The following is a 27489-nucleotide window of genomic DNA, read 5'->3' on the forward strand; positions in this document are numbered from 1 at the left end:
GTTTTCTGCAGGATATTGATGATTTCTCAACCTTGCAAGTTGATGATGAACAAGTTCTTGATCTTAAATCAACTCACGAAGATCAATCCTGATAATTAGATAACAAGATAGTTGATCATAACATCCTACAATTGCCAAGTAATTTCATTCCCGAGGGTCTAATCCCTCTTGAAATGATTTTTTATCATAATGGTGTTTTGAAAACCTCATTACTAAACACACCACAAGAGGATGTAGAAGACTATAATATTGGAACTGATGAAGACATTAGGAATGTGAAAATTCCAGCATCCTTACCCAACGATGTAAAAGACAAGTATATCAATCTATTGAAACGTTATAAAGATGTATTTGCTTGGTTTTATGATGAGCTCAAAACTTATGATACAAATCTTATTGAACACAATATCCCTTTAAAAACATAAGCCAAACCATTTCATCATAAATTAAGAAGAATTAATCCAATTTTGCTTCCAACCATAGAGAAATAATTAAAGAAAATTTTGGATGCCAAAATTATTGTTCCTCTTAGATTTTCTCAATGGATTGCAAATTTAGTTCCCGTAAGAAAAAAGAATGGTGAAATTAGACTGTGTGTGGATTTTAGTAATTTGAACAAATCATCCTTGAAGGACAATTATCCATTACCTAAAATGGATCAAATATTACAGAGAGTTTCAGGTTCTAATAGAATTTCCATGCTAGATGGATTCTCTAGATATAACCAAATTTTGGTAGCTCCAAAAGACAAAGAGAAAACAACATTTACAACTCCTTTGGGTACTTTTATGTATGCCAGAATGCCATTCAGTTTAACCAATGAAGGGGAAACATTTCAAAGAGCTATGGATTTAGCTTTTGTTGGAAAAATTATTAAGTTTATTGTTATTTATCTAGATGATCTGACTATGTTTTCAAATTTTGATGAAAAGCAGTTAAATCACTTGAGAAAGGTTTTTGACAGGTGCAGAAAATTCAGAATTTCCCTCAACCTAAAGAAATCTTTGTTTGCAATAAAAGAAGGAAAATTGCTTGGTCGCATCATCTCAAAAGAAGGAGTGGTAATTGACCCAAATATCAAATTCTATTACATCATTCTACTCCATACTACCCTAAAGGAAATGGACTGGCAGAGGCATCTAATAAAAGTTTGGTAAAGGTAATCAAGAAAGTACTTGCATATCATAAGAGAAATTGGGACAGTCATCTTAAATATGCAGTCAGGACCAACAGAGTTTCACCCAAAAGGTCAACAGGTCGATCTCCTTTTTAGCTTGTATATGGCACTGAAGATATTCTTCCTACACAACTAGCTTTTCCGATCATGAAGTTTTTACAATAATCGAATGAAGAACCTGCTGATTTTTCTTGGAGAATTAATCGGATTATAGAATTGAATGAAAATAGAGATGAAGTTTAATTCAAACTTCGTCAATATCAAAACAAAATGAAAGCTTTGTTTGATAGGAAAGCCAGGGAAATAGATTTCAAGGAAGAAGATTTGATTTTGAAATGGGATGTATCAAGAGAACAAAAGGGGAAACATAGAAAGTTTGATAATCTTTGGTTGGGGTCATTTAACACTGCAGAGGTAAAAGGAAACAATACTTTCATTTTACAGAACCTGGAAGGGAGATACTGTTGACACCTAATCCGAAACGGATGGGTGAACTGGACAGTCATCTAGAAGATGAACTGATCCGTTTTATTCTTGTATATAAACATGAGTTAGCTAATGAATAACATCAATCAGTTTTCTCTCTTGTTCAATGTGGAGTTACCCTGGCCTGACATGGTATCAGAGCACAGGTCCCAGAAATAGTTGTAACTCCTGCTGTCCTGAGAGCTGCTCATACCTGAGCGTTTCTGCCTCTGTCCTTAGACTGCGCACTGTCCTGAGACTGCGCTCCTCTGCCCTGAGCACTGCCAACGCGTCTGTCCATATTCCATAATTAAACGTTGGTCCTGCACTGCTCTGTCTGACATTCTCTGCGCCTCAAGTTCCTCATAATGTCGTCTAATACCTCTGCCCGTCGCTTGTCCAGCTTGTAACGCCGTTTCGAACCCTCGCACTCCAATCTCTCACATTATGCTTCTTCAAATATTTCTTTGTCAAGTACTTCAAATATCTTTTAGAGAAGGCGCTCTCAGAGGTGACCGAAATCTTTACGATTTCTTCTAAACCTCCTAGCCGCTTGAAATACCTTCAAACCTGAGAAAGCTTCTCTTTCTCGCGTTCTGCCCCATGAAGTCAAATGTTTCATGAACCTCCTCCCAGGTAGAGTAAAGTTCTTCTCCTCCAAAGACGCTCTGCATGTTTTTGTCATAGCTCTTGGCGTCGAAGTTGTTTCCGGCCGGATCCGCAGCTGCCATTTCCTAGTTTTACCTTTTCGCTGAGAAACCCTTGATCTGCAGTAGTACTTAAAAAGGAAGCTGAAGCGAAGATTTCCGTGATAAAAAAATAGCGGAAGTTAATTGAGGTGGAGGTCTCTCAAAACACCATCCGTCGTTCATGTTTGGTACAAATACCATAAGCTCCCCCCTTCAAAGTTAAAACGCCATTACCGCACCAAACTCCTTGTACACTCAAGGTGAAGGGTCAGCAGTCTCCTGCATACGAATAGTTCGCACGTTCAATTGCCGCCGCTGTATTTGTGGATTTATAAGGGCCGAGTTTGTGGATTTATAAGGGCCGAGTTCGTGAGTTTTGTAGGCTTAGCTTTTTAAAGCTTTCTGGCCTTCTTCTTGTTCTGATTGTGATTTTTTTGTGAATGTGGTGCTGGACAGTATGTGCACATGTGTGCATACATTATTGTAATGGGCAGCGACTGACATTTATATATGTACATTGAAAACTCATGTAATGTTGCAGCATTTATATATGTACATTGTTTAAGGGGGTTGAGCCTGTCTACAAATCATTTGTTTCACAGGATTATAGTTTTTAAAGACTTGGAGATGCTGATGAAAGGATTTAAAATCATCAGCCTTTTGATTTGAATGCCTATGCACAGTCTTGTTCATTCAAAGCAGTTGTAATATTGCACAGTTTTTTTATCATTTGAATGATAATGCTGCTTTGAAAAGTTAAAGCATTAAAGTGATATTGAAGTGAGGAAAGTTTTTTTTATCAGCAGAGATACATTTTTTTACAGAATGCATTCAATCATCTCTATGGTCGGAATAGTTCTCACTGGCAAGGAGAACTATTCTGAATGGTCTCGGATGGTAAAACACACCCTCATCTACAATGAGCTGTGGAAAGGAGTGTGTGTCGGAGAAGAAGACAAAGACCCTGTGCAGCCTACATCAGATAAAGAACTTGTCATTTGGGAAAACAAGAACAGCAAAGCCTATGCATTGATCGCAGCATCTGTAAATGAAGAAGTAAGTCGTCATATTTCATCCTATTCCACAACCTTTGAAGCTTTACAAAAGCTGAAAGAACTCTATGATTCACATTCTGCACTTGAAGTTGTTCAGCTCATGATTAAACTCTTCACTCTTGAACTGAAAAATAATGACCCCCTTGCTCTTGCATCTGAAATAAAGTCTATAATGCATGATATTAAATCCACTAAGGTTGAGCTGGATATCTCTCTTATTGCCTTTCTAAAAGCACTCTATCCTACCTACTCTAATTATCTTGAGTCTTTACAAGCAAATGGAAATCTTAAAGACATAACCTTTGAGTCTCTTGTGAAAAAGTTTGCTGAAAGAGAGAAAGCCTTTGGAAAGAAAACGGTCCTTGAATCTTCTGAAGAGACTGTTTGCCTTGCTCATAAAGAAAAGCATCCTACTCAAGATTCTACAAGAGGAAGAGGTGGACGAAGAGGAAGAGGAAGATACTTCAGAGGCAGGGGGGGTAGACATTCTCAAGCAGAAAAGGCAGATCTGCATTGCATTCGCTGCAAACGAAATGGATCACATGATGCTTCTACATGCAAACTACCATGGGACAAGGTTGAGCAGAGAAGAAACCAGCAGAAAGGTAAAATTGATGACACAGACAAAGGTAAAGCACCTGAATCCGCTCACTATATTGAGGCACAATGTAACATTGGAGTAAATGAAGATTTGTTTAATGCTTCACTTGCTTCTTCGAAAAATGACTGGTTGCTTGATTCAGGAGCAACCTGTCATATGACTCATAGGAAAGAATTTTTTGAAGATTTCACTGACAATGTTGATGGAGCAGTATACTTTGCAGATCAGTCAAAAATCAAGTCATCAGGGCTTGGCACAATCAGGCTTAAACTGCCTGGTCTTCCAGATTTTCTTCTGGATCATGTTCTATATCTCCCACAGCTCAAGAGAAACTTTCTGTCCCTGGTCCACATCCGCCAGCAAGGTCACTCCATTCATATGTTTGATGGAAAGCTTGAGGTAAGAAAGGCATCTGACCATTCACTTGTCATGAGGGGTATAGAAGAAGAAAGACTTCTTAAACTGCAAGGAACCTCTGCTCATGCACAACATTTTTCATATATTTCTCATCATGAAGAAGGTACACTTCCATCAAGTTTATTATGGCATGCTAGATTTGGACATTTAAACTATGATAGTCTCCGCTTGTTGAAGAAAAATGGTGTTGCTGGTTTGCCTACAATTCCTAGAAAACATAAGCAATGTGATGCTTGCATTCTAGGAAAGCATAGCAAACAGTCTTTTCATGATTCAAATTCAAAAGCACATAGGAAGCTTGAACTCATTCATTCAGATTTATGTGGTCCAATGCCTGTTTCTTCTGCAAATGGAAATAAATATATCATGACATTTATTGATGATTACACCAGAATGTGTTGGGTTTATTTATTGAAGAACAAATCTGATGCTTTTCAAACATTCAAGAATTTTCATAAATGGATTGAAAATGATGCACAATCTCATATTGGGTCTATTCGTACTGATAATGGAAAAGAATATACATCAAATGAATTTGAACACTATCTTCGCCAACATGGGATTAAACATCAAACGACTGTGCCTTATAATCCTCAACAGAATGGTGTAGTTGAAAGAATGAACAGAACAATTTTGAATATGGTACGATCCATGCTTTTCTTCAAAAATGTAAAGACAATGTTTTGGGCTGATGCTGTTCTATGAGCTGCATATATAAAGAATAGATGTCCATCTAGTGCTATAAGAAACAAGACTCCTTATGAATTGTGGTATGGACATGTTCCTTCGGTAAAACATCTCAGGATTTTTGGTTCCACCTGTTATGCTTTAATACCAAAGGTACATAGAAACAAACTTGGTGCTAGAAGTCGTAAGTGTATCTTCCTGGGGTATTCAAACACATCTAAAGCATACCGCCTCTATGATGAAGTAAATAAAAAGTTTGTTTTATCTAGAGATGTCATTTTTCTTGAATCATCCAAATCTGACAGTGTTGTTGAGCGGCAACTTGATCGCTTGGATAGATTCACAAAACCGAAATCATTCCAAGAGTTTGATAATCAGATTCCACATCTTGAAGGGGGGATTCCTATACTAGATCAACATGTGGAATCTCCTTCTGAAGAACAATCTCCCCTGCATGACACTCCAACAATAGATGATGCTTTAAGTGATGTAATTGATAGAATTGGGAGACTTAATCTTGATTCAGTCCCAACTCAATCAACAGAACAGCCTGGACCATCTCAGAAAGGTCCCCCAAAGTGGCTGACAAAGACACTTGAAAGTGTTCATCCTGATGAAATTGGAAAAACAGGAACCAGAAATACAAACCGACAAGATGGAGGTGATGTAGATAACTCTAATTCACCTGTTGATATGGATGTTACTTATGATTGTGAATTGAACTTGTCTACAGATTTTGAACCAACTTCCTTCAAAGAAGCTGCTTCTCATGATGAATGGAAAGAAGCGATGCAGAAGGAGTATGATGCCCTCATAAAGAATGGCACTTGGAAGCTGGTTGATCCTCCATTTGGAACCAAACCAATTGGCTGCAAGTGGGTCTACAAGAACAAGTACAAAGCTGATGGCTCACTTGACAAGCACAAAGCTAGGCTTGTGGCAAAAGGTTTTGCACAGAAGGAAGGGGTCGATTATGAGGAAACTTTTGCTCCCACAGCAAAATGGGCCACCATCCGGACACTCTTTGCACTAGCTGCTCAGAACGGTTGGAAAGTCCATCAAATGGATGTAAAAACTGCATTCTTGAATGGAGATCTAAAAGAGAATGTTTTTATGTCCCAGCCTGAAGGATTTGCTGTGAAAGGACATGAACACAAAGTATGCAAACTTGTGAAGTCCTTGTATGGCCTCAAACAAGCACCACGAGCCTGGTATGAAAAACTAACTGAGCATCTTCTGAAACTCAACTTCAAACATTTTGATCTTGATGATGCAACTTTATTTGTCAAGAAAGTTGGCAAAACAGTTGTATATCTTGTGGTGTATGTAGATGATCTTTTAATGACAGGGAACAATGAAAGCTATATTGCATCCATAAAGAAAGAATTAGGAATTTTTTTTGAAATGACTGATTTGGGCTATGTTCATTACTATCTTGGCATTGAAGTAACCCAACATCCAAAGTCCATATTTCTTTCTCAAAAGAAATACATTGGAGATTTGTTAAACAGATTTGGCATGACAGAGTGCAATCCCCTTTGTACTCCAATGGAACAAAACTTGAAGCTCACATCTATTGAAGGAAAGGAATTTGAGGATGCAACAAAGTATAGACAACTTGTAGGAAGTCTCATCTACCTCACTACTACCAGACCAGACATTTCATTTGCTGTTGGAATCCTCTCCAGGTTCATGCAAAAGCCTTGTGAGGGACATTGGTCTGCTGCAAAAAGAGTTCTAAGGTACTTGAAGGGAACTCAAGACCTTGGAATCAAGTATACACAGGTGGACGACTTCAACTTGATTGGATACTCTGATTCAGACTTCGATGGAGACAAAGAAACTGGGGTATCTACTTCAGGATATGCTATGAGTCTTGGATCAGGAGCTGTCTCCTAGAGATCACGCAAACAATCAGTACCAGCAGATTCCACAACAGAAGCAGAATATGTGGCAGCAGCTGAAGCAACGAAAGAAATTGTGTGGCTCAGGAAAATTCTTGAAGATTTGCAAGTAAAACAAATACAATCAACTCCACTCATGATTGATAACACATCTGCAATAAAGTTGGCCAAGAACCCAAAGTTCCATGATCGTACTAAGCACATCAATACTAAATATCATCTGATCCGACATCATGTTGAGGCCAAAACAATCCATCTCCGTCATTGTTCCACGAGCAAATTGCAGACATCTTCACCAAAGCGCTTGGAAGAGAAAATCTTGAAAGATTCAGAACGATGCTTGGACTCACCAACATCCCTTCAGATTAAGGGGGGGAATGTTGACACCTAATCCGAAACGGATGGGTGAACTGGACAGTCATCTAGAAGATGAACTGATCCGTTTTATTCTTGTATATAAACATGAGTTAGCTAATGAATAACATCAATCAGTTTTCTCTCTTGTTCAATGTGGAGTTACCCTGGCCTGACAGATACTCTACATTCTCTGTCAATGGACAATATCTTAAGCACTATATTCATTACAAAAAGATGTTACATCCATTAATCATTGTACATTTATAGTTTTATCTATTTTTCATGGCAAGTGTGATTTTCACAGCAAAGACTCCATAGCCCGAGGAGAAGGCACATGGATCTGCATGTTCTTTGCATCTCACAGGGAAATGCAGTCCCCAGATGGAGCCGATGTTGTAACATTATTCTGCATTTTACTTTTATTATCAAAAAAATGAAAAAGAAAAGAAAAAGAAAGAAATAAAAATAAAAAGAATATATAAATAAAGAAAAAGTAAAGTAAAGTAAAAAATGAAAAGGGTATTTTAAAAAATAGATATACATATTCAAAAAAAAAAGGTGTTGAAAAACCCTTAGAAAAAATAAAATGTGCGAGCTAGCTCAAATGCCGCATTAGATATTAAATAAATTGGAATTAATTAGTTTAAATTGCAAAGTTTAAATGTGATTAGCTAGTTATTAATAAAGTTATTATTGATTTGACTATTTTTGTCGTATGTAATAACGACCACACTACAATCAAGCGTGGCGATCTATCCTGCTAAGATCAACGACTCCCAATGACTTCAGACCCCCTTTGCCCCTCCGATAGTTAATCAAGGGTGGGGGGGTGGGGGGGGGGGGGTCCAAAAAGTGGATTCTTCGCATCCCGCTTTATATGCGTGTCATTCCCTCAGCGATTTTGGACCCCCCTCCCCCTAAACCACTAACAACTATCACTTCTAGTCCCGCAAATCCAATCCACTCCCGCCAAGTGTCACATTCCTACTATGTTACCGTTAAGTACCCATTCAAGAATATAATTGTTGTCCAAATTAATGACTCCGCTCCATTAAATGGACATTCTTCAATGGTAATCGCTCTCACCCATAAAATAAAGGAAAACCACGTTCAATTGTCACTTTCTCTATTGTTCCAGATATTGGGCAACTGAACCTACTACTGCAACCAAGAATTGAGCCAAAGAGTTTTCAACCAGCCAACCTCGGGTAATTACAGTTTTCTATCTCATTTCATTTCAATATGTCTTCAAAGGGTAAATCAAAAGCCACAGTGGAAAACCCTATGCTTCCCCTTGTAATTGACCTAGACCATCAACCTTTAGTAGATCAACATTATAAAATCTTTGAAACCAATTGTGAGTTTGATTTCTACGAACTCCACAATTGGTTAAAGTAAAAATTTGCTGATCTCAGCGACAAATTGAGTTTGTGGGACTCCTTCCTACCTCAATTCGTTTTTCCATAAACCCACCATTTCCCATAATTCGTCTCATGGTGCCATTTCAGGTATATACCCAGTCAAAGAGCTATTGTTGCCCAGAATAATGATTTCCTGTTCATAATTACCCTTGACTCCATATGTCAAATGCTCCTGATCCAAAATTCAACCACTGTGCACCCCTTCTATGTACATTCCCTCATGGAACTCTACAAAAACTTGGCTTTCCCCACAGAGCCAAAAAATTTGAGACATTTTTGCCTGAAAAATGTCCAATTGCCCAAAACAAACCCTCCTTATCCGTCCTCAATGTTTCCAGAAATGACAAAACAAATCATTTCTATAGTTTCTTGTTTATTGGGATATCAAACCGATCAATGGGTTGATGAAGCAATTATAGGTTTTCTATCAGTATTCTCAGTAGGAGAAAACCCTTCAATTATTTTTCATTACAGTGAATTCTTAGCAGAAGTCATCCATGAACAATTTCTTAAATTTTCTACAAAAGGAGTTTTCAAGCATGCTTCAGTCTTGGTTTACTTGTTTTTATTTCATCAAGCAGATAGATTTCAATTTCCACTACATAAACTTGATGGATAGGGAAATGCACAGTTTGTGATTCATTGGACTTCCTTGGTAAGGAAGAATACCAATGAATTCACATTCAATGATTATGTGGACCAATTTTTGTACAAAGTTTCTTGCCTACTTAATAGTGATGCTGAACCTAGAATTGGACCTGAGATTAAGAGAATTCTACATCTCAGTGAACAAACAAAGATAGGTGACTGGTACCTGTATCAGAATTACATTGAGATCAGAGTGTATGGATGTGAATTGCCTCCATATAAATTGCCTAAATTTGTTCCTATAAGAATTTTTGCATTAGAGTATATTAGGCAAATGATAAATATGGATGAGTTGCACTTTGTGTCAACCAAAAATAAATCTCAGTTTAAAATCAAAACACAAGTTACCAGGACAACAACAAAAGAAGCAAATATTCTCCTTAAACAAATGAAATTTAAACTTAGTTTCACTTGGTCATATGATCCTTTAGGAATTATCTCAAAGTTGAGAGTAGAGCAGAAAACTACTCCCTATACTCACACTCCTAGACCTAAAATTGAGCAATATATGAATCAAGATGAATGGCAAGAAAATACATTGCAGGAGGCAGAGGAACAGGTACTTTCTTCTACAACATCACAGACTCCAGTGCCACAGGAAAAGCAGGATAAAAGACCAAGGGAAAGTGTTTCCCCTTCAGTCTCAGAAATTCAAGGGAAAGAATTCCAAATATACAAAAAGAGGCAAAAAACCAATCCAACAAAAGAGTCTTTGCAGGAAGAGAATACACAGTCTACAATAGTTTTAACAGGTCCCTATGCTTCTACTTTCCCTCGAAATGAAGAAATTTTTATAGGTTCACCATCATCTTCAGCTTCTCAAGAGCCACTGGAAACATCTCAATCAGGAGAATTAGCCCGTGATCAGGCTGAACCAAGTATATTTGCAAGATATAAGGAAATAAAAAAGAAGAATGAAATCTTGAAAGCTACAGCCTATTCTTAGTTCTGGTAGCAGACAACACCATCATAGCACAAACTTCTTTTTGCTTTTAATACCGAGAAAGGAAAATTGCAAATAGCTTTCCTTAAAGCTAAAGTTCCTTTTCCTAAGACTGCAGATGACTACAACAAGTTCATTTTCTCATTTAACATTAATCAAATCCATCTTATTGATCAAATGGACTTGCATAAATAGACAGGTGAAATGCTTTATTCTACTCTAAAAAATTCAACAATGGAAGCATCTAGACTCCAGGCTTCAATTAACAATATTTAGTCTCAATTAAAATTAGAAAAAATATCTTTTTTGGCCAAAGACACCAAGATAAAGTCTTTAGAAGATTTAGTGATTAAACTGGGATATGATCCTAGTAATGTAAAAGCTGTTGAGGAGATCATTAAGAGAACAAATGCTGACACAACAACCTTAAAAAAGCAACTCAAACTTCCATCTACTTAAGATCCACAAACAAAGGAAGTTGGTCAACTATTAAAGGAGAAAGAAGATATGTTCAAAATCATTATTGAACATAATGGATAGATTAAAGAAATAGAGACTGAAATAGAAAAGCTACTTAAGGAAAAAGAACAACAATCAACTCAATTAGCAATCATTCCTCTAACAACAGTTCCAATCACAGGTACATCAACAACATGGGCTTCTACTTCAGCAACTACTACAACAGTGGAGACACAATCTACAAATACATCAACTGAGTTAATCAAAGCTATGGAAGATTTATCTATCAAAGGGTAGGAGATTGAAAAACTAAAAGCTCAGCTTAATAATCTCTAAGAATAAAAGTTAAAAATTGATAATGTGTATCTATCAGAGCTTCAAAAAACTCACAGATTAACTAAGAGGATTGAATTTCTTGAAAATGAATCTGTTATGGAACAAACAATTGCACAAGCAAAGGAGAATATATGGGTAGAGATTAATGAAGCCATGACAGAAATTTGGCCTTCAATTGAAATTATTTTCGAGCAAGAAGAGTTGGTGCAGAAATCAAAAGAAGTTATAGAACAGGTAAAGGAGGATTTGGGACAGAAACCATGTGAAGCTACTGCGTTAATAAGGATTTTAAATTCAAAGATTAAAGAAGAACTGGAAGAATATGAGGTTGTAGATAGAACTGAGACAATTCTTGAGGTAAGAAGAGTTCTTACTAAAACAAATTTAATGTTACAGTTAGAGGACAAATGTTATAATCTGCAGGCCAACATTCAAAAATTTCATAGAAAGTTCAATATATTGCATCAAAAAAGACTTCCAGGTTTAAAGGGATGAGAGATAAATTAGTTTAGCTGGATGATTATCAACAAAAGTTATATTCCATAGCAAGAGATAAATCCAAATTTTCTACCATAAAGGGAACTATTACAGGGAAGGTTTGAATTTCGACTTATTTATCAAACATGAAATAAAACGTCTGTTTATAGTCAAACCCACTCTCCAGAAGTATGCCGAAGTGGATGAAACTTATAGAAAGTTAATCAAATTATCCATCCCAGATGAAGAGAGATGGGATAAATTATGCGAGCTTCATGAGTAAACAGTTATGAATCTTCAACAACAAAGCAACAACTTTTTCAATCCAACTCATCATCACAGTCCTTGAAATCAGTGCCAAAAAGCTTCATCAGTTTAATTTTCCTCTTTTCTTATACTATTTTTGTAAACAGTTTTTTAGATACTTTGTAGTGAAATCTTGATATTAAAATCAAGATATTTTGATGAAAACTGTATAAATACTTCATATATTGAAGTACAAAGGGTTGAAACTTGGGATGAGTTATCAAGCAAAAATGTATTCATATGAAGTTCTCTGATTTTAATGAAAATATTTTGAATTTTCCTTGAAGTAGCAGTGTTCTTATGAGTTATTCGTTGTTTTTCATTTCGTATTGTAAATTTCTGCATATATTTAATTTTAATAAAGAAATTTGGGTAAGATAAGGTTTAGTATCAACCTGTCTGAAATCCCCTATAAAGTTATAATATATTACAGAGATTAGTTTATTGGACTGTTTGTCTTAAATAACTCCTCTACTTCTTTAAATTGTCACTTCTTCATCAATTTAAATATATTTTTGTTGGGTTGTAAACATTGGTTACATGCATCTTTTCCATATGGTTTAATTAAATAATATGTCTGATTTTTGATAGGGCATAGACTCTTTGATTTTTGCCTTACACATCTCTTTTAAACCAAATTTCTTTCAAGAGGTGGAGAACCAACCCTTATATTATATCATGATTAATTAAGATTCAACACCCGTTTGAAATAGTTTAAAACATTGGTCATCCAAACATTTAAAAAACCAACAAAATATTTTAGATGCTTTGACTTAATTCCTAACCTAGAATTATATAAAGAGGTACAACAGTTAGCATGACTTATCTCCTCGCTTCAACCATATTGATATTTGAACTTGATGAGCAATAAGATTCCCACACGTTGAAGCTATCAGAGATTGACTTTTCCCATTGATGGGGATAATCTTTATCTTTCCCGTAAGGAGAAGGTGTAGAATAAACAAAGGAAATCCACTTCTTTCAGCAGAACACCATCATTTTCATGTCAAATGACACGGCAACATGAACAATGGATAATTTTAAATGAATTTCTTGGATAAGCTAGTTGTGTTGTACCAATAATTGTAATCATGGCACCAATTCCTCGTTCAAGGGAGAATTGAATTTGATTCTCATGCCCATGCTTTGGAGAAAATGACATTGTCTGTATACCCAGTGGAAGTAGATAAGCTGGAAAACTTGCAAAACCACAACCAACATCAAGAACTTGCACCACTCCTATGCATTGTAAATCCACTATTCCATTAGCTATCATGTTTCCCAACCTTTGGATGTACTCTAAAGCTCCATGCTTGAAATGAGTACCACCACCTGGGAACCACCATAGTTTACCCTACTTATGCACCCAATTTTGCCCACCTTTGGCTTTTTGCTAGATGCGAGTGGTTCATATTGCTTCACCACACATAATCTTTAATGATTGGCCATTTTATTGGGATCTTGTATTCTTTGGGAGGAGGTATTAAACGGAAAGGTCGTTCCCCGTGTGGAGAGGACAAATTTCTTTCGAAATTCGCGCTTCGAGAATAATTCAAAATTTTTCAGAGTTCTAATATACTTTAAATCACAACAAGGAACATACTTGGTATAATTCAATGAGCAAACATTCATTCCTTCTACAGGTATCTTTAGCACATCAACTCTAAAATTGAGAACCACCTTGTTACTTAACCACTGCTTCCCAGTTGAGATCAACAGTGCTTGCATATAGATCACGTGCTTGGTGCCAAATAATGTTCCAACAAAAAAAAGGTAACTATCATCAATGTGAAAGCTAGCACGACCACCTTCCCTGATTGCACATCTAACATGGAGGAAAGTGAAAAGCCCATATTTAGATGCAAACATTAACAAGATGAAACAGGTCAGCTAGCCACGTATAAACCCATCTTTTCACTGTTTTGCACCTTATCACACACAAATATCTCTGCCAATTTCAGTTGAAGGCAACTGAATTAGTGAAATCCCTTCAAAACGAGTCAAATGGCCTTCGAACTTGCAGATTTGAAAAGAACCTGTTCAAATACAAGAGAGAGGTTTTTGGAGCGAGAATATTGGAATTTATCAAGGAGATTCCATAGTCAAAAAGTACAGATTTAATAATGTTTCGTGTTACTCTACCAATGTGACCTGGCGTGATACTTTCAGAAACCTTAAAAGCCTATTATTAATGTTTATTAAAGAGCTCAAAACTTGATGTTGAAGGAATGTATAAAAAATAAGTCTGCATAATTATGATAAAATGTCAAAAGTTGATTCAATGTAGTTTTTAATGCCCACCAATTTGTTAGATTGTAAGCCTATGATATATTTGGAGACCTTTGAAGCAACATTGCATTGCAGGAGGCAATTGTCGAAACCTTAATAAGATTTTATTATTTTGGCTTTTGACTGAAGATCTAGTCTTCAACAACTCGTAATGCAGGGGTCAAAACCATGGAGAAAAATAAGATTTTTTTTGTTGCATTTTCACTTTTTATTGAACCCCAATTTTCGGAATTGGTGATTCCTCTAGTAATAAAGCATCCATTTATTATAAGTTTAGTCTTTTAATTTTTAAAAGGTTCACATACTATGCATTCAATCTTGTTAATATTAGTGTATCCTATAATCCAATGCCAAAATATACACTGTAAAATATATACTTAATCTTTTAGATCCAATAGTATATATTAAATTATGTAACTCATATTAATTAATCTACTTTTGAGTTATTATTGATAACCTTCAATAATTCTATTTTATTACGTTGGTCATCTTATATGTCCCATAAGATCTCCTTAAGATCTCTTTAGTCATATCTCATATATACAAATGCTATGGCATGTCTAGGTCAAGGACATTTGATTTCTGGTTTTGAAAATTTTATTGTGAGTGTTCCATGCAATTTCAAACCAACATTCAAAATTTAATAAATCATTTGTCTTACATAATCATTTTTTATGATAAATATGTGAGTTTTTTTAATATAACTTTATTGAAGAGTAATTTTTTAATAATCTTTTATTGATAAAAAATTAATTTATTTTTAAAACATCTTTAGTAAAGAGCAAAATTTTAAACCTAAACGTATTTTGGAAAAAAAGTTTTAAACACTAAAAACCTAAAAGCTCAAATCATAAAATACCCCAAATATAATAATAATAATAATAATAATAAATAAAATCAGAAAGAAAAATCCAAATTCCAACGGTTCAGGGCACCTAAATTTATGTTTATTTCTAGCGAGCTCTGCTATGACAAAACCGTAAATGCCTGTCTACAGCCAGGAAATCCCATTCGTATTCATAAGAAAACCAACAGAAGTAATATTTAATAATCACCCGATTGCTATATTTTCTGCCCATACGATCTTCAATTTTCCCATTCCGTATATTTTATGCCGAAACATGGGTTTTGGGTATAAGCAAAACTCGTCTACAATCTGACAACCCTGAGAACTCCTACAAATAACATCTTGTGACAAGAGTTCAGTCAAGAGTGGAAATAAACAAGGAAAAAACATGAAGACAGTGATTGGAGTAGTGGTTTCCAACAAGATGCAGAAATCGGTGGTGGTCGCAGTGGACAGACTGCTGCATCACAAGCTCATCAATCGTTACTACAAGAAGACCAGCAAATTCATGGCCCACGACGAGAAAAATGACTGCAATATTGGCGACCGGGTAAGCCCTTTCAATATATATTCACATTCCCATGAATAGAAATCATTTCTTTTCTTCTTGGTTGGGTAATGAATAGAGGAGACGGGGTTTGCAGGTGAGGTTAGATCCTTCGAGGCCTTTGAGCAAGAGGAAACATTGGGTTGTCGCAGAAATCTTGAAGAGGGCTCGCATATATAAGCCCCCAACTGCAACTAGCGCTGATGCGAGCGAAGCTGGCGGCCCTCCTTCTTCATAGTTCTTGGAGGAAATTGCTGACAGTTCCGGCACTAAGCTTGTTTTCATGTGGGTTTGAGGTACTAAGTCCTATTCCCACAGGTTGGGTGCCTATGGCTTGAGGACCTATGTAGTGGATTGTCCGTATGTCTTAACGAGAACTGAATCAGTGATCGCTTATTGGGCTAAAACTGTTTCGTTCGCGATATCTGATTCACTTAGTATTCCATGGTTACTAGGCTTTGTAGAGTATAATCAAAATTTTCTGAGTTATTTTGATGGTTTTGATATCTTAGTGCAATGCTAATTGCCATACTTTGATTGCTTTTGACTCGTTTGTGGACATTGGAAATTAATCACTATTTGCTTTAGCCTTATATCTATTGTGAAAAATTGGATTAGCACTTGGTTATATAATATAATATTCATTTACAGTTTTTTTCAAAGAAAGATTGATCCTTCAGTCTGTGGGCATTTTATCGCAATGTAAATGGAATCTACTGGACATGGAAGACTCTGCTTCTTTAACTCTGAATTATAGAATATTGGGAATCGTGGGCGTGGCAGTATACACATTTTCAAAAATAGCCGAAATCGTCAATTTATTGAAGTTAAAATGTCAGTATATTCTCATTAAAGTTTATGAACTAAATAATAAATAACACTGAAATTTGAATGGATACGGGAGAGTCTTCTGTTGCTGGGATATTCAACTGCAACCCTGTATAGTGCTATGAATACAAAAGAATAAGGGTTCTTAGTTGACATATGAGAGTGGCGGCAAAAAGTAGGTCTGCATTGCAAATCCTAGCTCTGACAGGGGCACCAAGAGATTGATTGATACAGTGCGTATCCAGACTCCAGATTGGCGAGGATCCGTGGGACCTCACCATGCCACACGAGATCTCAGCAGCAGTTCCGTCTCAGATCCGTTCCTGGGAGACAGACTAGGTCCTCCATCATTCAGTAGCATGTGAACCCCCCAGGATACAATTTAGTGGACAGTTTGCACTTGCCATCGGCTCTTCATCAGGCCAACAGACTTTGTTGAGTTTCTTCAGTGTTATTCATTCAGCCTCAGATGTTAGGAGAGATGGGTCTGATCCTCAGACCTATTAGCTCTTAGATCTTCTCCGCTAGGGCCAGATGTTGATTTACTTCATGCATTGTATCTTTTATAGGAGACCGTTTGGTTCTCCCGCTTTGTATATACATCAGTGTACTCAACAGTCCCTTTGACCTACTTTGTGGTCATTAGTTGGACATAAATATAATTATCTTATCTTATCTGATATCTGAGGTAAGCACTTGCAAACAGGCCAAAACCCTTTTCAAATTACAGAATGTTGGTAAGCAAGCCGGAAAATGAATGGTGGCTGAAATAATAAGGTGACTGTACCCTAAAATAGGTGTTTGGGGCCTGGGCCTCTTTAACAGTTGCTGGGCAAGTAAAATTTGCTTTTCAACCTTCGTAAGATATTGTTGGGCGCCCATAAACACAGACCTGACCTTCTTTAAAGCTTGTTAGGCATCAGAGAACAAATAACAAAACTCTGTAACAGCTTCTGTGCTTAAAATATGCTTGGCAGACCTGCGACAGGAAATGCTTCCCACATCTCCCTTATGTTGCAGGTGTAATGCCTGCTGTTGGAAATTCCAACAGAACAAAACAACCCCAAACAGGGGTATTTTGGGAGCGAAACTCTGCATCCAAGGATCTGGTGCAGATGTATAATGGTATGGGCCCCTTGGGAGGTGAATCATTTGTGTTTTTTGGATTAAGTTGCTTCTAGATGAATCTTCCTGTCTGTTGAACCCCCTGCCTAATCTGCGTCTGTGAAGCCCTGAAGGCTCACACCATCAACTTGCCTGTCCTAACAACCGATAATCTATTGTGCCCTTGAGACACCTCAACACTTGCTTGGTGGCAACCCAATGCACTTTGGTCGGCTCAACCATGAATTGGCTCAACTGGTTAACTGCAAAGCAAATTTCGGGTTGTGTGTTCACCAGATACATCAATGACCTAATAAGTGTGAAACTTTTTGAATCTACACATCATAAATACTACTGCAATCACTGGTTTATCAGCGCCTACTTGTTATTACTTTCAACAAGTTATTTAATTTATAAACAGTGATGAAAAACACTACTGTAGACTACATTGATAAACTAAAAATATATGAGACAAACATGCAAGGGACACCATTATTTTTGGACAACATGTCCACGGAAAAACCCAATGCGGGAAAACCGGTGCGACAGATATGAGGGTTTTCTATTATTAAGCAGTAGTTTTGAATACAACTCTGGATGCCCTCTCGACTATCCAGTTACAAAGATAAAATATACTGGCAGAAACCTAAGTGATATTACCTCACTCACCCTGCAAAATCCCTCCGATCTGGCAACTGGACTGACTATCCCCGGCTACAACTGCGTTGCCCCTTCACAGTAGCTGTGTGGAGCACTTTGAGACTCCGCGTCAGCTCTGCTTTGCCTCCTCTGCCTCCTGGAGCTCTGATGTCAACCTTCTTGACTGATCCTGCTGCTCCACGGTTGAATTCAGACTTCTGCAGGAGGGCAACTCTTCCTCGACGCTGGCACTGCGTCAAGCAATGCGTGGGCCCTCCTTTCGACTTCGATTCGGCCGAGTTGGTCCGAGTCATAGCCCAACCGGGTCGACTCGGCCTTTGAACCAGACTGACTAGTCGGGTTGTTACCAAGCCGGCCGAGTTGGCTAACAACTCGGCTGGCTCAGTAACAACCTAGCCGGCTCGGTAACAGCGGCCGGTCAAGTCACTTCAGCGACATTTTTTTTTGAAATTTCATTTTTAGGGACTCCCTAGGCTTTCCTGTCTGACTCTTGGGTTTCCTTGTTTGACTCTGATCCCTAGTATTGATATGCTATTCATGGTAATGTTAATTAATCTTCATTTTCATCCTTTTACTTAAATTTTTAACATTACCATGAAATGACTCAGGATGTTTGAGAGTGGTTCCGGTTTCATTGGATTTCATATGGAGAAAGTAGAATTTTAGATTTCATTCAAAATCCAGCAGACTTATCAGTTTTTCAGGATTTCAAGATTGGGGGATTGCAATGTTTCCATGGAACTCGTATTTAATCAAGAGCACCAATCCCTCTATGTACCTTGATGTTAGTGACATTGGTTGTCGAACTCCTTCGGGATTCGCTCCCAAACTGAGAGCTTCTGAAAATGTCACTCCCGCTCCTGTTTTCGCTCCCGCTTTTGCTTTCACTCCCGCTCCCAAGTAACACTGAGCCAGATGATGTTGGCAACTCTAGTAGTAGCTAGTAGTACTGGTCACAGACTTTTGTTGTAGAGGCCATTTCTAGCCTCCTTGGTTATGTGTTTTTGTTTTGATCTCTATATCATCATCGTGTATGTCTTGGATAGTGCACTGGGTGCCATTTTGATATAATGGATATATTCATGAACCTACTTTGATCATATGTTGTCTTCTATCTATATTCTAATGCTGTGTGTTTGGAAACATGAATGAAAATATTTAAAATTATGTGTTTTTATAAAAAATAAATATTTAATGTATTTTTACAATAACCAAGTCATTGAAATCGAGCCGGCCGAGTCGATACCGAGTCAGAGTCGGAGTCGGAGTCGACCCTCGGCCGAGTCAGAGTCGGAGTCAGAGTTTTAAAACATTGGGGCTGTCCTGACCATGAACTCAGGATCTGTTGTAGACCCCATGAAAGTTAGCTGGTCTTGAATCCCTTGCAACCTGAGAAGGAAGGGATCGATCTCTTCTCCCTTCTACATCTGGTACTGTCTCAGCTGATTCTCCAATAGCATCTTCCGTTGAACGGAAGTCCCCTGGTACAAGGTGGTCAGCGTCTCCCACATCTCCCTTGTTGTTTCCTTCTCAGCAATGTGTGGGACCACATGATCTTTGACCTCGTCTAGAGTCATGCATTTAGCCTTCGCCTTGGCCTCCTTGTACTTCTTCAGCGGATCAACGTCTACTGGAACATCAACTACCTTCAAGGCATAGTCCTTGATGCGATTCTTGTCTAGGACTCCCAGGATTTTGACCTTCCAGATGACAAAATTAGATGCTCCATCCAATCTGTCCCGATTCGTCAGTCCATTGACTGCCATCTCTGCTCAACAAATATAGGACTGGTTCTCTTCTCCCTCTTCTGCTATTAATCCAGCAAGACTTGGATCTAGATTTCTTTGGCGCTAGAAATCCTCTAAGGAGCAAGCTCCTCTAGACTCCCTCTGAGTCTTGATTTCCTTCACGGAAACCCTTTGGCCAAATGTCGAATCACTCCTCTCCAATCCTCCTTTGCCACTGCAACTGGATCTAGATTTCTTTGGCTAGAAATCTGGTAAGGCAGTGACTCCCTCTACCTCGGCTTTGTCTCCACAGACACTGTTCTGCACAAACAACAACAACGTCCCACCAGCTCCATTGATCGAATCTGCTCTGCTTCTCCAGCCTTGGCAACTGACTCATTTGAGCCTCTTAGGCTCCGCGCTGTCCCAGAGAGCTGACGCAGTGACTGCATGAGCTCCTCTCGGGTACTGTGTCACCCTCTATAGGCTCGAAATGCTAACACAGGCACTGCGTGAACCTCTGCGTCACTTCTCTGGCTCTGCGTCACTCCTTCAACTGCTCCTCTGCCTCTGAAACAACACTGTCACTCGGGACAACTGCTTTTTTGTAGCAAATTCATTGGATCTCCCGGTTGATGTCTTCAGTGTCCTATGATCTGCAATGCTCTGATACCATGTGAAAATTTTTGAATCGACACATCAGAATTCCTACTGCAATCACTAGTTTATCATCTCCTACTTGTTATTACATTCAACAAGTTATTTAATTTATAAACAATGATGAAAATACTACTGCAAAGTACACCGACATACATATCATAAACTGAAAATATATGAGACAAACACACAAGGGACACCGTTATTTTTGGACAACACGTCCCCGAAAAAACCCAATGTGGGAAAACCGGTGCAGCAGATATGCCGGTTTTCTATTATTAAGCAGTAGTTCTGAATACAACTCTGGATGCCCTCTCGGCTATCCAATTACAGAGATAAAATATACTGGCAGAAACCTAATTGATATTACCTCAGTTCACTCGGCAAAATCCCTTATCGGCAATTGGACTGACTATCCCCGGCTACAACTGCGCTGCCTCTTCGCAGTAGCTGCGTGGAGCACTCTGAGATTCTGCGTCAGCTCTTCATTACCTCCTTTGCCTCCTGGAGCTCTGACGTCAACCTTCTCGGCTGATCCTGCTACTCCTCGGCTGAATCTAGACTTTTGCAGGAGGGCAACTCTTCCCCTGCATTGGCACTGCGTCAAGCAATGCTTGGGCCCTCCTGGCCTAACGTCAGCCTCCCTTGGTCTGCATTGCCTCCTCTGGCATATCTCTGCCTCTCTCTGCTAAGTATTTGGGGTCCTGGAGAAGATCCTCCAACCCCAATTATCCCTGCCTCTCTGCTGCAACTCAGATCACCTGTTCGACTTTCTTAGCAAACCTCGCCCCAGAAAAATCGAACGGAATGATCAATTTGGTGTATTTCCAACTGACTCTCAAGCCTCCTCTTATACTTTTCCTGTTGATGAATCAACGGCCGAGATGAAGTCCCTAATCAACGGCCGAGATTAAGTCCCTAATCAACGGCTAAGATTAAAACAGACTTGATCCTCGTCACTTAGAAGTTTTTCACCCATATTATTATTAATACCCATTAATATTTTAATTTTCTTAAGTTTAGACTTAGGAACCCATTAAAAATATTAATTATTTTAATAACTTTCAATCCGGGTGGAATTTCTCCAAACGATTTTTGGGAGATCTCATGTATTATAGCCACTTCACAAAATTTCGGAGCTAGAGCACATCTGATGCTACCCCAAAATCAACAATAAGCTTTATATAAAGAGTGGCATCAACTCGCTCTGCTTTGGTAGCGTCCACCTTCCTCCAATTTGTGACTAGAGGAGTAGTCATGGGCTTGCATTCCTGCATGTGTAACCTCTTGAGAAAATCTTTTGCGTTGACCTGCCCTATCCCAAGAAGATCTCCCCATCACCCTGTCATACCTCTAGCCGAAGGAAATAGTGCATCAATCCTATATCCTTCATCTCAAACTCCTCTGTAAGATCTCTCTTGCAGTCACTGATTAGCTTCTTGTCCCTTGTCAGTATTAAATTGTCAACATATAATACAAGAATGAGAGGTTGCCCCCCAACCACAATATAATACAAGTTAGGGTCAACATCACTCTTGGTGAAGCCCAATCCTAGAAAGTAGCTGTCTATTTGGGCATAACATTCCCTCAATGCCTGCTTGAGCCCATAAAGGGCTCTCTTTAACCTAAAAACATGTGTGTCTTTGTTGAAAGTCTCAAACCGCTCAGGCTGCTCAACATATATCTCTTCCTCAACAACTTTGTTAAGGAAGGCAATCTTCACGTCCATTTGGTGGATCTTCCACCTCATTTGCGTTGCAATCGCCAATATGGTCCTAATGGACAAGTATCGGGCCACGGGTGCAAATGTCTCATCGTAGTTTATCCCCTCGACCCGAGAGAACCCTTTGGCCACAAATCTAGCCTTGCACTTCTCCACACTCCCATCAACCCTGTGCTTGATCTTATACACCCAACGTGAACCAACCACTAATTTGCCAACTGGTCTTGGCACTATCTCCCAGACGTTGTTCATCATGATGGAGGAATACTCCTCCACCATGGCATCTCACCATACCTGTTGAGAGGCTGCCTCCTTGTAACAAGAAGGCTCTGAGTCTATCAACTCAGTCATCAGTGCCATGTACCTCGTATATCTCTGTGGCTGTTTACTCTGTCTAAATGTGGAGTTGGGGGCTCCAACTCTCTCCTGAGCCTCCTTGATCAACTGATCTGCCTACTTAGCTTGTCCTCTCCCTGTTCTGGGAGTCACTGGCTGAGTGGACTTCACTCGATCTGCTCTCTGCTCCTATTCCTGTGCTGTTTCCTCATTTGCTTGCTACTAGACCTGCCCAATAACTGGTTGTTATGAAGTTTGAGGAGCTGACTGAGCCTCCTACTTGGGAGTCTCCTGCTCCAACTCTTGTGCTACACGTTGTTCACGCTCCAAGGACTTCTTGAGAGCCCTTTCTTCCTCGAACTTCACATCATGCCTATTCATGGTCTTTCCGAGTGTTGGGACATACAACCTGTACGCCTTAGATGTCTTGCTATAGCCTACGAAAATACCCTTCTTTGTTGTAGGCTCCAGCTTCTTTCGATTATCAGAAGGCACATGGTAGTAAACTAGATCGCCAAAAATTTGGAAGTGAAACACATCAGGCTTCTTTCCTTTGAAAACCTTCTTGGGTTTGATTCTGCCTAACACCTCGTGTGAGCTCCTCTTTTGCAAAAAATACTATAGTGTTGCATGCTTTTGCCCAAAGGAACATTGGTAGCCCTTGGTCATGCAACATGGCCTTAGATGCTCCAACAATGCTTTGGTTCTTGTGCTCAACCACCCCATTCTGCTGAGGGTCGTAAGGCGTGGTGAGCTGTCTCCTAATGCCCTCCTTGGCACACAAGTCTTTGAAGGCATTGGAGATGTACTCTCCATTGTTGTCTGACCTCAACGCCTTGATCTTTTTACCTGTTTGGTTCTCCACCAAGGCTTTAAACTCCACGAACTTCAAGAAGACTTCATCTTTCATCTTCATGAAGAAGATCCAAGTCTTAGTGGTCATCAATGAAGGTGACATAATATTTGTATCCCATAAGGGATGGAGAGGAAAATGGTCCACAAACATCTAAATGCACCAGCTCCAAGATGCTCTTTGCCCTATTGTCTCTGCTGGGGAAGCATGTCTTGGCATACTTGCCAAGTGTGCAACCCTTGCACACATCATGTTGGTCAACATTGCACTGTAGCAATCTTGTGGCAATCTCTTTGAGAATCTTTAGTGCTCCATGGAGTAAGTGACCCATACACATATGCCAAAGCTCCCCAAGGTCACGACTCTGCTCACTAACTCTATTGTTGAACAAGGTTGCGACTATCTCAAACTGAAGCCGGTAGAGGTTCTTCACCCTAACTCCAATCTGCTTATCTTCTCCGGAGTTGAAAGGCTTGAAGATAGCCTCATAACCCTTGTTCTCTAAGGTTGAGATTGAAACAAGGTTTTTCTTCAACCCTGGGACATAGAGGACATCTCTGAGGTAGAGAGGATTCTTAGACGTCCTCTCAAACTTGACTGTACCCATGCCCTTGGCTAGGTACTTGCTATCATCTCCCAACTCTATGTGAAATTGCATGTCCTTTTCGTTTAACTAGCTGAAATGCTCCTTATTCCTGATCATGTGATAGGATGCTCCACTGTCAACATACCACACACTGCTAGCCACTGTGCTTGCCATGCAAGCTATGAGCGAGAATTCCCTTTCAAAGTGAGAAGTGAACTCCTCGACCTCCGCTAATGTTGCGAGATGGTCCTTCTTGGACCTCTATTTCTTGTTTGGACATTTGGTGGAGTAGTGTCCAAACTGATGGCAAGAGAAGCATTTTATCTTGCTGAGATATTTCTTCTTCTTCTTGCCTTTGGAGTTGGACTTGGCCCCTCTTGTGCCTTTCTTGCCCCCTTTGCCAGCTAGGGCAAAGTTTTCCTCTTCCTTTGTCTTTACGTGATACCCAACTTTGGCCTGCTTTTGGATCTCCTCTTGGATGCAATCACTCCACAACCTCTCCCATCCTGATATGTTTTCTCTACCACTGATAGCATCAGTGAAGTTTTCCCATGACTTGGGAAAACCCAACAACGCAAGACTGACAAGGTCTTTGCCCGAGACTGTCTCCCAACTCTAGGTAGCTTATCCCTCACTTGGGTGAACCTGGTGTGATATGAGACGGCGAACTCAAACTTCACCATCCTGATGTTTCTGAATTTGTCTCTGAGTACTAGCTGCCTAGCCTCACTTGAACCCTGGTACAACCCTATGATGGTTGTCCACATAGCCTTGGCTGTCTTCTTGCCGGATAGGTGAGGTATGATGTGATCCCTTAACTCCTTAAAGGATAATTCTTCTAGTCTTTCCATCTTTCTTGTTGTGCTGAGCCAACTGCTAAGAGTCTGCTAGTTGGGTTGGTGGATTGTCCACAAAATCCCAAAATCCTTGCTCCTCTAGAACTACACCTATCTTCTCCCTTCAAGAACAAATGTTTGAGGCCCCATCAAGGCGGTCCTCAAATCTCAACCCCAAATATGCCATACTGTCTAAGTCACAGGACATGTCCTTTAGGGTCTCATGTCCCGTATTGCTTGTGTTGGACATAATTTTCATCGTGTCCTAAAATAATGACACATTTTTGGATGTAATGTTCCCAGAAAATTAATTTCTTAAGAGACAAAGTAGCCTATCAATCCCTGTAGGCTATAGTCTTGGATAAAGGGGAAAACCCCAAAATACCAAATCTCTGGGCAAGTTTCGGGGCAACTGGGCAAAGAAACCCAAAGTTGGGGTTTTGAGTGAACCACACTCAACCAATTAAGGAGAAAAATCCCCGGAAGGAAATCTATAAATACAAGGGGGTTAATTTCATTTAGGCATCAATTTGTGGATCAATTTATCAATGTTTTTCTTGAGCTTGAGGCTTTGAGGTTTTTAAGACCCCTTTACCCTATCAATTTCGGTGGTGAAAGATTCCACCCTAGTTGATAAAATTTATTTCTCCTCTACTCTTCCTATTTTCTCTATTTTGTTCTGGCACAGGAAAAAGCTCTCTGGAAGGTCAACAAATTTTTTGATAATCATTCTCTGTCTTGGATGCGAATTTTGTGGGGACACTCTTTGTTTGGATAGCAAAATCTACGAGATCATCATCTTTGATTGGCAACGAGTTTTCTGTGAAGTCAATTCTTGTTTTGGGTACAAAAATAACCACTTGGATGACATAATTATTTAAACATTGAGTTTCCGTTCTGGCACAATTTGATCGTCTTGTCCCAGGTCCAATGATTCGGTCAATTTGGAAGCAACACAAATTTATCGTTTAATTATTCTACGTTAGGCGAAATTATTCGTCCTGTGGATAAATATGGGGGTCAAAACTGAAGCTAGAATTGCAAGTTCTCGAAGAGAACTTCCTCATAGTGCAGAATCGTGGGTCTGTGGTTGACATAACTTCTTGGCACTACCCGTGACAAGTTTCGCACTGGATTTGGCATCGCAAGGCACTCTTTGCGGTTCGGAGTTTGACTTGCAGATGGATAGGAAAGTTCGAACTACTTGGAAGCCTAGAGTCATCAGAGCAAGACGCTAATTTTATTTTGCTGTTGAATAATGTTATACAATAGAAAATTAGTGTAGTGAAGTTCAATCATGACCTATTGAATTATTCCGTTTTATTGTGAATAGATTTACCTTGACTATAGTTGTGGATTTGAACTATCCAAAACAAATTTGCTGAATTATATTGTGGGACCATCGTATGGTAACGTTGTCACATTTATACAACCACAATTGTATTTTTGGGTTTGTAGAATTACAATGTGGGCAATAGCTGTTGTGCTGACTATTACGTTTTATTGAATATATTTTGGTTGCATACTAAATGTAAAATTGTAAGGAAACCCTAGGGTGAACTAGGGCAAAAAATTTATCTGCCCCATTACATTGGACCATGTCAAAAACATGCCCTAGTGTATTTCGATTTTAGGACACATGTCCTACGAAAATCCTCAATTTAAAACATCACATCTTGGTTTTTTATCATTTTTTTGTCTTTGTTCGTGAGGTATTCCGTAGTCCAGTTCGCTGTTTGCATTTTCACATCTTGTTGGAGTTGAAACAACACTTTTCACCTTTTGCTTGCTCGGCTAATCAAACTTGCTATGTATTTTCTGAAGGCCATAGACTAGCGTGAATCAACCAGGTAAGATAATATTTTTATTTATAAGTTAAATGAGTCTGGGTATGAATGCGTCTAGTCAGGACCGAAGAGCCCGATACCTCGCGAGTTGCCATATGCGCATGGCTTGATCCTATTCCTTTTTGTTTGGGTGTAAGCACCAAAACAAGAATTAAAACCAAAAATAGAGTTTGTACTATGGGAAGTTATGAACCTGAACTAGCATGATAAGGAAGGGGTTCTTTGAGATTTGACTCTACATTACTAAGCCCAACAAGAAAGTGGTTGTATAAGATTTGAATTTTTATTGAGTACGTGGGAAGTTATGCACATGAATTAGCATTGTTTGTTTATGAATCTAACTATACACTAATAATTTAATAAAGGGTTTTTTATGAGATTTAATGTGGGAAATTATGAACCTGAACTAGCATGATAAAGATGGGTTTTCTGAACCTGAGTCAACGTTATATAACTTTGTATAGATTGGTTGTTATATAACTTTGTATTGGTTGGTTGGTATATAACGTTATATCGTTGATGTAGTAAATTAATAAATTAACTAGTTCTAAAATTGTAAATACTAAATTAGTAAATAGATATCATCATGATTCATATCTATAGTGTTGAAATTAGCGAGAAAAGTGATTCCTTGATTTGTGCCTTAATTCAAGGAGTCAAAGTCAAGTTCCTTTTTGTGCATGGTCGAGTTCCTAAAATTTAGGAGT

General features: G+C 38.7%; 1 protein-coding gene and 1 pseudogene across 1 annotated transcript; one reads left to right on the forward strand and one right to left on the reverse strand.

Moving 5' to 3' along the window:
* Positions 1-12870: 12870 nt before the first annotated feature.
* LOC149207492 (putative methyltransferase PMT6 pseudogene) lies at positions 12871-13795 on the reverse strand (annotated as a pseudogene).
* A 1367-nt stretch (positions 13796-15162) lies between these two features.
* Positions 15163-16291, forward strand: LOC149207493 (uncharacterized). The gene is made up of 2 exons (XM_089393907.1): positions 15163-15628; positions 15723-16291. Exons 1-2 carry the CDS (start codon positions 15467-15469, stop codon positions 15861-15863), a joined length of 303 nt encoding a protein of 100 aa, XP_089250033.1. The 5' UTR covers positions 15163-15466; the 3' UTR covers positions 15864-16291.
* The last annotated feature ends 11198 nt before the right edge of the window (positions 16292-27489 follow it).

The sequence above is a fragment of the Pinus tabuliformis genome, chromosome 1_2 (genome assembly GCF_031772625.1).
Source record: "Pinus tabuliformis cultivar Carrire ecotype Pingquan chromosome 1_2, CPIR1, whole genome shotgun sequence".
Classification (NCBI taxonomy): domain Eukaryota; kingdom Viridiplantae; phylum Streptophyta; class Pinopsida; order Pinales; family Pinaceae; genus Pinus; species Pinus tabuliformis.

Coding starts and splice junctions, on each gene's coding strand:
- LOC149207493 (XM_089393907.1), top strand. CDS start 15,467: ATGAAGACAGTGATTGGAGTAGTGGTTTCCAACAAGATGCAGAAATCG. Junction 15,629..15,722: donor ACTGCAATATTGGCGACCGG/GTAAGCCCTTTC, acceptor CGGGGTTTGCAG/GTGAGGTTAGATCCTTCGAG.